The sequence below is a fragment of the Urocitellus parryii genome, chromosome 2 (genome assembly GCF_045843805.1).
Source record: "Urocitellus parryii isolate mUroPar1 chromosome 2, mUroPar1.hap1, whole genome shotgun sequence".
In the NCBI taxonomy this organism is placed as follows: domain Eukaryota; kingdom Metazoa; phylum Chordata; class Mammalia; order Rodentia; family Sciuridae; genus Urocitellus; species Urocitellus parryii.
This window is the reverse complement of record NC_135532.1, coordinates 65098762-65108395: the sequence shown is the minus strand read 5'-3', so window position 1 is coordinate 65108395 and position 9634 is coordinate 65098762. Positions and strand designations below refer to the sequence as shown.

Sequence of the window (9634 nt, the reverse complement as noted above, 5' to 3'; positions counted from 1 at the left end):
TATATCTAAAGATTTCATTCACATAGATCATAATTGAAATTCATTTGTGTGTTCAGAAGTTTTTGCATAAAAATATAGAGTGCCTTCAATTTAAAAATTTGTCCCATGATCTATTGCTAAATTTAGTGCTGTCCATGAGGCATTGACCCTTACAGGATAGGAGCAAGTTGTCAGCTCTATCACAATTTTTTATTGTTAAATACATCACTCAAGGTAAGTACAAAAATATTTATTGACCAAAAATAAACTGTAATTCAGCAACTTGAAGTTCTAGGAGCTTTTCTGTTGTTTCTGTGTCTCTAAATTAAGCCCTTGATTTTTCACATTATGGAGGGAAAAGAAAAAAGCAATGTTTCTTGAAGCGGTTTTCTCCCAATCACTATCAACTTATTGATCCCGTGCATAAAAATACACAAGGAACCATTCAGCAATAATCTCTGGTTCTGACAGGTGTTTTATGTAGTGCTGTACTGAGATGGAGTTGCTGTTTTCATCTAATACCTCTGTAATGTGTGGTCTTCCTGTGAAAAAGAAGAAAATACCTGTTTTCAGTTTAAATAGGACCATTCAAGGATGCAACTATTAAGTGAACTGTTCTTAAAAACCAAACGCAAATTTCCTTAGCAGAAAGGGACAGTAAACATATGTATTTCAATAAATCAACATTCTGTATCAAAAAGAGTCCCTTCTGTATTGGAATGCCTGCTTACATTTAGATGGATAACTACAACTATGCCTCCTGAAATTGGAAGGATTTATCATAATCAACTTTGTTCAAGTGAATCTTATAAGAGACTTGTTCTGATACTACATATACCAGAATGACAAAATGAAGAAGAAAAGGTGGTCTTCCAGTTAAACTGCACTTGAAGAGTTAGGCATAGCTGTTCACTGCTAATGTTAATACTGTATTGTAATAAGCTGACATATAAAAATAAAAGACTGTCCTATCAAGTGCCTAAAATTATGATTGGTTTCAAGTATGAATATATAATTAAAACTATCATATCAAGAAAGCTCAGTTAAAGTAAACCACCTTCATATAAACACTTTATCTCATATAAAATAAAAAATGTGTTATTTTACTCAGAACAACCAAATCTTTAAAGGCTAGTCAATTTCTTTAAAGAAAATAGCCCTTAGGTGTTTTAAACCTGATATACAATGTCTCAATTGTACTATCTTCCCCTCTGTGTAGTGTGAGAGGTCTCTGAAATACTTCAAAGCCACCAAAATCAACATTGGAGGCAAAAATTTATGCCTCTTCTACTTCCCTTTATTTTTAAGGAGCTGACTTCACTTGCTGGTGTAAGTAGAGCTAGTTCTGCTTATCCTACATACTGTCATACTCTTCATAATGGGGAAAGTTAAGAAACTGAAATGTTTGGATTTAAAAACCACCTTCTGCCACTTAATGAATGGACAGTATGGGGACACAGATATATAATTATAATTAACTTTGAACAAAATGAGGGAAAATAGATTTGAAAAGTCACAGCAAATACTTCCAGCCTATAACCATATGAATTTTCTCCATACCTTTGTATTAAAAACTTTGAGATTATTCTCAACTTCAAAGCTTTGAGCATCACTTTCTTTGCAGTAACTTTCTGTCCCAATGGTATCCATAATGTTGCTTCCACAGGTCTGCGTATTATAACCACTATCCATCTGACAGGAATGAGGAGGAAAAAAAAAATACACCTAAGAATAAATATGCAAACTCTAATTCACTTATCTAATTTACATAAAACTTACTGTGAAGAACTTAAAAGCTAAATAAGTGAGTTACTGTACACTATCATTCACTACATGTGAATAATTATATTTACTGTTGATCAATGAACAAAACTTAAAATACATAAACACCAAAGAGAGTCTATACAGAAGTGATAGTTTTTCAGTGTAGTACTTTACTTCCAGTGAAATATATCTGGTAATTTCCTTGAGAGTCTGTGAATAAGTCACCAAGAACATGCTTTACTTTTACTTTGTGATCAAACCCAGTAAATAAAAATGAGGATTACAATCAACATCAGTTTCCAAGCTTGTCTTTAAATGGTTTGGGTGCCTAAAAGGAATATGTAAAAGGAATGTCACTTTTAAAAGTATTCAAAATAATGCACATTTCTTTTAAAAAGTGGGTTACATTATACTCATGCAATTTTTCATCATAATATCACATGTGTAATGGCTCTACGTGTTCAATTTTTCATGTTAATAAAAATTGTTGCATGATGAGATTCACTGTTCTGGCCCAGAAGAGCAAAAGAAAAAGATGCTAGCAAACTTCTAATTTGGTACCTAGAGTAATTCCCTCTTACCTGGGGGATATCCAAGTTCCCCAGTGAATGCCTAAAACTAGACAGTACCAAATCCCATATGTTTATACAATATTTTTTGTACTACAACTACATAACATTTTTAATTTATTAATTAGGCACAATAAAGAATTAGTAAAATAGAACAATTACAACTTATTAAAAGTTAAGTGAATGTGATCTCAAAATATAAACAACAAAACTCTTACTATACTGTCACCTTTTCACTTCAAGGAAGTACTTTATGGCTTTTCTTGGGCATATCTAAATTGCCATCATCACTACTCTCACACTTTGGGGCCATAATTAACTAAAATAAGAGTAGGACATGCACTTCATTATCTTGAGGATCAGTCTGATAACCAAGATGACTACTAAGTGATAATGGATATTTTATAGTGTGGACATGCTAGAGAGAAGGATGACTGACACCCTGGGCAGGATGAAAAGGGATAATGTGATGTCTGTTTCATCATGCTATTCAGAATGCATACAATTTAAAACATGAATTGTTAAATTTCCACTTAATATTTCTGGACCATGGGTAAACAAAACCATGGAAAGGAAAACTGCTGATAAAAGGGACTACTTTTTGTGAAACACATTTACTAAATAAAATGCCAGGTCTTATATAGCACTCTATGTAATATAGCACTCTATGTAATTCTATTTTTATTTCTTTTCAACATTCCTTTACAGGTGAGTAAGCTAAGGTTGAATGCCCCTGAGTTCAATCCCCAGTACTAAAAAAAAAAAAAAAAAAAAAAAAAAAAGGAAAACTTGGTTAATTTTCACAATGTCATAAGGTAATGAGATAGTAAGTTTTGAGACTCCAAAGCTTAGGTTCTATTCACAATACAACACTCCATTTACCTGTTTAATGCTGAGTACCAAACAACACAAAAAGTATCCCCAAAAAGGGATTCCTAATACTTAACCCCTCTTCGCAAATTAGGGGCAGAAAGGAGACTGAACTTTTGCTCCCCTTCTGAACATTTATAATAGCCTAGAAAATACCTTCTATGACTTATAATCCGAAGAAAAATGTCCCTAGTTTTCAGGGATGAATGCATATTTACTCACTACTGGGAGTCATATTTTATTAGAACAAAAGGCTTATGAAATGTAAAACAGAATCTAACGTTACATCTCAAGGGAAACACCTCTTTCTGCTAACATTCGATAGATGTTTGATAAAAAACGTAAATATCAGATTGCTTCCAGAGAATGTGCCAATTACTCTTTGTTCTAATATTCATCACTTCCAAATAACTGGCTCATAACTCAATACTAAAACATAAATGAATCAGTCAAGGGAAAAGCTACTCAATAGTGCATGAAGGAGTAAGGTACACTAGGAGTCTGTCACATTCTATAGGAAGAGTAGGATCAATGAGAGCCCACTGAGAGTGGCTGACTTCAGACTCTCATCTAAACCACTACCAATGTCAATGCCTACTGTGTACCAACCAGACCACATAGGTCATCCTGTTATTCCCATAGGCATCAAGGTGGGCATAAGTACCACTTTATAGCAGAGGAGAATGAAGTACTACTAAAAAGGTGAAACAGTCATGGTGTATTCACTGTCAAATGGATCTTGCCTTAAGATCCCAAAGCCTGGAAATAAGAAAGCACTAATTCAAATTTAGTTCTGAGCACAAAGTGCATATTCTTAGGATACTTTTAAATGTCCTGTTGTCAATCATCCTACATTCACTTTGTTCCTAAATTTATTTTTCCATCACACACAGATGTCATGGTCTTTAAAAACCCTTTACTGCTTCACAGTTGTCAACAGTTGTGGTTTATTTACACTCACATTCCTTGAAATGGGGCCTTGGCACTTCAGTCCTGACTCATCACTCAGGGCTCCTCTGGCTTGCCACCATTCAGAGGATCTTGTCTCCTACTACTTCCTACCAGGCACTGTTTAATCACAGTATGTAACCACAAATCACATTATTATAATCCTATTCTTTATTTTAAAGAAGAGGTAATAAGTTAAAAATGTTGTCTCTTTCTGAAGTTCATAAAGCTAACAGAGCAGGGCACTATAACTGAAATCCAAACCTACATCTTTAATGTTATGCTAGCCCCCCAAACTACAAAACAATGACACCCATGCCCAACTTGGCCTCTGCCCTCCAATATAAGTGGAAGGATTACCTCTGCCAATCCTACCAGGGTTCTAGATTCTATTCCATCTTGAATGCCCCAGTTCCCTCATCTATAAAATGGATCACCATTTTACATATTAGGATATTGTTGCATCTGTAAAGTATTATGAGGTTTGAATTCTGACTGTAAAATGCTAGGTACAGTCTTTGGAACTCTAAAAGAACGCACAGCCGATACCTATTATTAATAATTCTTGCCATATTCCTAGTCTTAAAACATCTCTTTTTCTTACATTTAAATATGCTGCTTTTCAAGCTGAGTGCAGTGGCACATGCCTTAATCCCAGCAGCTCAGGAGGCTGAGGCAGGAGGACTGCAAGTTCAAAGCCAGCCTCAGCAACTTAGTGAGGTACTTAGCAACTCAGTGAGACCCTGTTTCTAAATTAAATACAAAATAGGACTGGGGATATAGCTCAGTGGTCAAGTGCCCCCAAATTCAAACACTGGTACCTAAATTAAATAAATAAATAAGCTGCTTCTTCCCTCTAAAACAACATGAAAAACCAAACTACAAAAAGATGTTGGACTATTTTGGGGGGCGAGCAGTACTGGAGATTGAACTCAGGGGCATTTTACCATTAAAGTACACGCCCAGCCCTAACCACGCGGCCACAGATAACCGGCTCCACAGGTGGCAACGCGGCGGGTGCAGAAGTCAAGACACGGAGCCAGCAATCGTTTTTTGAAAGCGGCGGTTACCCTGAGCGGCTTGGACTGCCCCGCCCGAACCCGCAGTCGGCCTCCGCCATCCGGGCTCTCCCGGAAGGCATAGCGCTCACTCTGGGAGCAGCTGCTTCTCCCTCCGGGTCCCTAAACACGCGGCCACAGATAACCGGCTCCTCAGGTGGCTCTGCGGCGGGTGCAGAAGTCAAGTCCCGGAGCCAGCAATCGCTTTTGAAAGCGGCGGTTACCCTGAGCGGCTTGGGCCGCCCCGCCCGAACCCGCAGTGGGCCTCCGCCATCCGGGCTTCCCTGGAAGGCATAGCGCTCGCTCTGGGAGCAGCTGTTTCTCCATCCCGGTCCCTAACCACGCGGCCACAGATAACCGGCTCCTCAGGTGGCTCTGCGGCGGGTGCAGAAGTCAAGTCCCGGAGCCAGCAATCGCTTTTGAAAGCGGCGGTTACCCTGAGCGGCTTGGGCCGCCCCGCCCGAACCCGCAGTGGGCCTCCGCCATCCGGGCTCCCCCGAAAGGCATAGCGCTCACTCTGGGAGCAGCTGCTTCTCCCTCCGGGTCCCTAACCACACGGCCACAGCTAACCGGCTCCACAGGTGGCACCGCGGCGGGTGCAGAAGTCAAGTCCCGGAGCCAGCAACCGCTTTTGCAAGCGGCGGTCACCCTGAGCGGCTTGGGCCGCCCCGCCCGAACCCGTAGTATGCCGCCGCCAATTTCCAGCGAAATCGAGGGGCTCCAGACAGATTTCCATCGTGCAAAGTTCGACTGCGGGAGCTCCTTTTCTCCGCACGGAAGGGCGCATAGCCTGATAGGCAATCGCCCTGTGGCTGGAGTTTGTGGCGCGCACTGGGGAGCTACAAGGTGCCGGAGCGGGGGGAGCAAAGATACCTGCGGCCCACTGGAAAGACAGGCCAGGGGGTAAATTTCAAAAACACAACAGTTGCACCAAGCAGAAAGAAACGCCAGCAGTATGAAAAGACAAGGAAAGAAAGGACTACAAGCTATGCAGGTCAACTCAACATTAGAAGAGGTAATAGCTGCAACTGATGGAATGTCAGATAAAGAGTTCAGGATATACATGCTTCAGATTATCTGGAGTCTCAAGGAAGACATGAGACGGCAAAATCAGACAATGAAAGATCACATTGACAAACAAATCCAGGAAGTAAAAGATCAATTTCACAGGGAGATAGAGGTAATAAAAAACAAACAAATAGAAATCCTAGAAATGCAGGAAACAATAAACCAACTTAAAAACTCAATTGAGAATACTACCAGCAGAGTAGATCACTTAGAAGAGAGAACATCAGACAATGAAGACAAAGTATTTCAACTGGAAAAGAACATAGACAGCTCAGCAAGTCTGCTAAGAAACCATGAGCAGAACATCCAAGAAATATGGGACAATATCAAAAGACCAAATTTAAGAGTCATTGGGATACAAGAAGGCACAGAGCTCCAAACCAAAGGAATAAACAGTCTATTCAGTGAAATAATACAAGAAAACTTCCCAGAATTGAAGAATGAGACAGAATCCCAAATCCTAGAAGCCTACAGGACGCCGAATATGCAAAATCATAAGAGATCCACACCTAGACACATTATAATGAAGATGTCCAACATACAGAATAAGGAGAGAATTTTAAAAGCTGCAAGAGAAAGAAAGCAGATTACATTTAGGGGTAAACCAATCAGGATAACAGCTGATCTCTCGACACAGACTCTGAAAGCTAGAAGATCCTGGAATAACATATTTCAAACACTGAAAGAAAATGGGTTCCAACCGAGAATCGTGTATCCGGCGAAATTAAGCTTCAGGATAGAAGATGAAATTAAAACCTTCCATGATAAACAAAAGTTAAAAGAATTCGCAGCTAGAAAACCATCTCTTCAAAAAATCCTTGGCAAAACATTACAGGAAGAGGAAATGGAAGATAACATTGAAAACCAACATTGGGAGGTAGGACAGTAAAGGGGGGAAAGTAGGCAAAGAGGATAACAAATCAGGTTTAGTAACATCAATAAATAAATATGGCTAGAAGAACAAACCATATCTCAATAATAACCCTAAATGTTAATGGCTTAAACTCACCAATCAAGAGACACAGGCTAGCAGAATGGATCACAAAACAAGACCCAACAATATGCTGCCTACAGGAGACGCATCTGATAGGAAAAGATATTCATAGACTGAAGGTGAAAGGTTGGGAAAAATCATACCACTCATATGGACTGCGGAAACAAGCAGGAGTGGCCATACTCATATCTAATAAAATAGATTTCAAACCAAAGTTAATCAAAAGGGATAAAGAAGGACATGTCATACTGCTCAAGGGAACCATACACCAACAAGACATAACAATCATAAATATATATGCCCCAAATAATGGCGCAGCTGTGTTCATCAAGCAAACTCTTCTCAAGTTTAAGAGTCTAATAGACCACCATACAATAATCATGGGAGACTTCAACACACCTCTCTCACCACTGGACAGATCTTCCAAACAAAAGTTAAATAAGGAAACTATAGAACTCAATAACACAATTAACAATCTAGACTTAATTGACATATATAGACTATACCACCCAACATCAAGTAGTTACACTTTTTTCTCAGCAGCACATGGAACCTTCTCAAAAATAGACCATATATTATGTCACAGGGCAACTCTTAGACAATATAAAGGGGTAGAGATAACACCATGCATCTTATCTGATCACAATGGAATGAAACTGAAATTCAATGATAAAAGTAGGAAGGAAAAATCAAGCATCACTTGGAGAATGAACAATAGGTTGCTAAATGATCAATGGGTTTTAGAAGACATCAAGGAGGAAATCAAAAATTTCCTAGAGTTAAATGAAAACACAGACACAACATATCGGAACCTATGGGACACATTGAAAGCAGTTCTAAGAGGAAAATTCATTGCTTGGAGTTCATTCCTCAAAAAAAGAAAAAACCAACAAATAAATGATCTCATACTTCATCTCAAAATCCTAGAAAAAGAAGAGCAAAACAACAGCAAAAGAAGTAGAAGGCAAGAAATTATTAAAATCAGAGCTGAAATTAATGAAATTGAAACAAAAGAAACAATTGAAAAAATTGACAAAACTAAAAGTTGGTTCTTTGAAAAAATAAATAAAATTGACAGACCCTTGGCCATGCTAACAAAGAGAAGAAGAGAGAGTACCCAAATTACTAGCATACGGGATGAAAAAGGCAATATCACAACAGACACTTCAGAAATACAGAAGATAATCAGAAATTATTTTGAATCCTTATACTCCAATAAAATAGAAGATAGTGAAGGCATAGATAAATTCCTTAAGTCTTATGAACTGCCCAGATTGAGTCAGGAGGATATAGACAACCTAAACAGACCAATAACAATAGAGGAAATAGAAGAAACCATCAAAAGATTACCAACTAAGAAAAGCCCAGGACCGGACGGGTATACAGCAGAGTTTTACAAAACCTTTAAAGAGGAACTAACACCAATACTTTTCAAGCTATTTCAGGAAATAGAAAAAGAGGGAGAACTTCCAAATTCATTCTACGAGGCCAACATCACCCTGATTCCGAAACCAGACAAAGACACCTCAAAGAAAGAAAACTACAGACCAATATCTCTAATGAACCTTGATGCAAAAATCCTCAATAAAATTCTGGCGAATCGGATTCAAATACATATCAAAAAAATTATACACCATGATCAAGTAGGATTCATCCCTGGTATGCAAGGTTGGTTCAATATACGGAAATCAATAAATGTTATCCACCACATCAATAGACTTAAAAATAAGAACCATATGATCATCTCGATAGATGCAGAAAAAGCATTCGACAAAGTACAGCATCCCTTTATGTTCAAAACTCTAGAAAAATTAGGGATAACGGGATCATACCTCAACATTGTAAAAGCAATCTATGATAAGCCACAGGCCAGCATCATTCTGAATGGAGAAAAATTGAAGGCATTCCCTCTAAGATCTGGTACAAGACAGGGATGCCCTCTCTCACCACTTCTGTTCAACATAGTCCTCGAAACACTGGCCAGAGCAATTAGGCAGACGAAAGAAATTAAAGGCATAAAAATAGGAAAAGAAGAACTTAAATTATCACTATTTGCAGATGATATGATTCTATACCTAGCAGATCCAAAAGGGTCTACAAAGATGCTATTAGAGCTAATAAATGAATTCAGCAAAGTGGCAGGATATAAGATCAACACGCATAAATCTAAGGCATTCCTGTATATCAGCGACAAATCCTCTGAAACGGAAATGAGGACAACTACTCCATTCACAATATCCCCCAAAAAAATAAAATACTTGGGAATCAACCTAACAAAAGAGGTGAAAGACTTATACAATGAAAATTACAGAACCCTAAAGAAAGACATAGAAGAAGACCTTAGAAGATGGAAAAATATACCCTGCTCATGGATAGGCAGAACT

General features: G+C 38.3%; 1 protein-coding gene across 2 annotated transcripts in view; it reads right to left on the bottom strand.

Moving 5' to 3' along the window:
- Nucleotides 1-87: 87 nt before the first annotated feature.
- Bora (BORA aurora kinase A activator) overlaps nt 88-9634 on the bottom strand; it is a 34535-nt gene continuing 24988 nt past the window's right edge. For both annotated transcript variants that reach the window (XM_026398095.2, XM_026398096.2), the window contains 2 exons: nt 1540-1671; nt 88-521 (listed from right to left, as the gene is read on the bottom strand). In XM_026398095.2, the coding sequence (XP_026253880.2) occupies nt 495-521; nt 1540-1671 (159 nt within the window). In that variant the 3' untranslated portion in view covers nt 88-494. The remainder of the gene's footprint in view (nt 522-1539; nt 1672-9634) is intronic.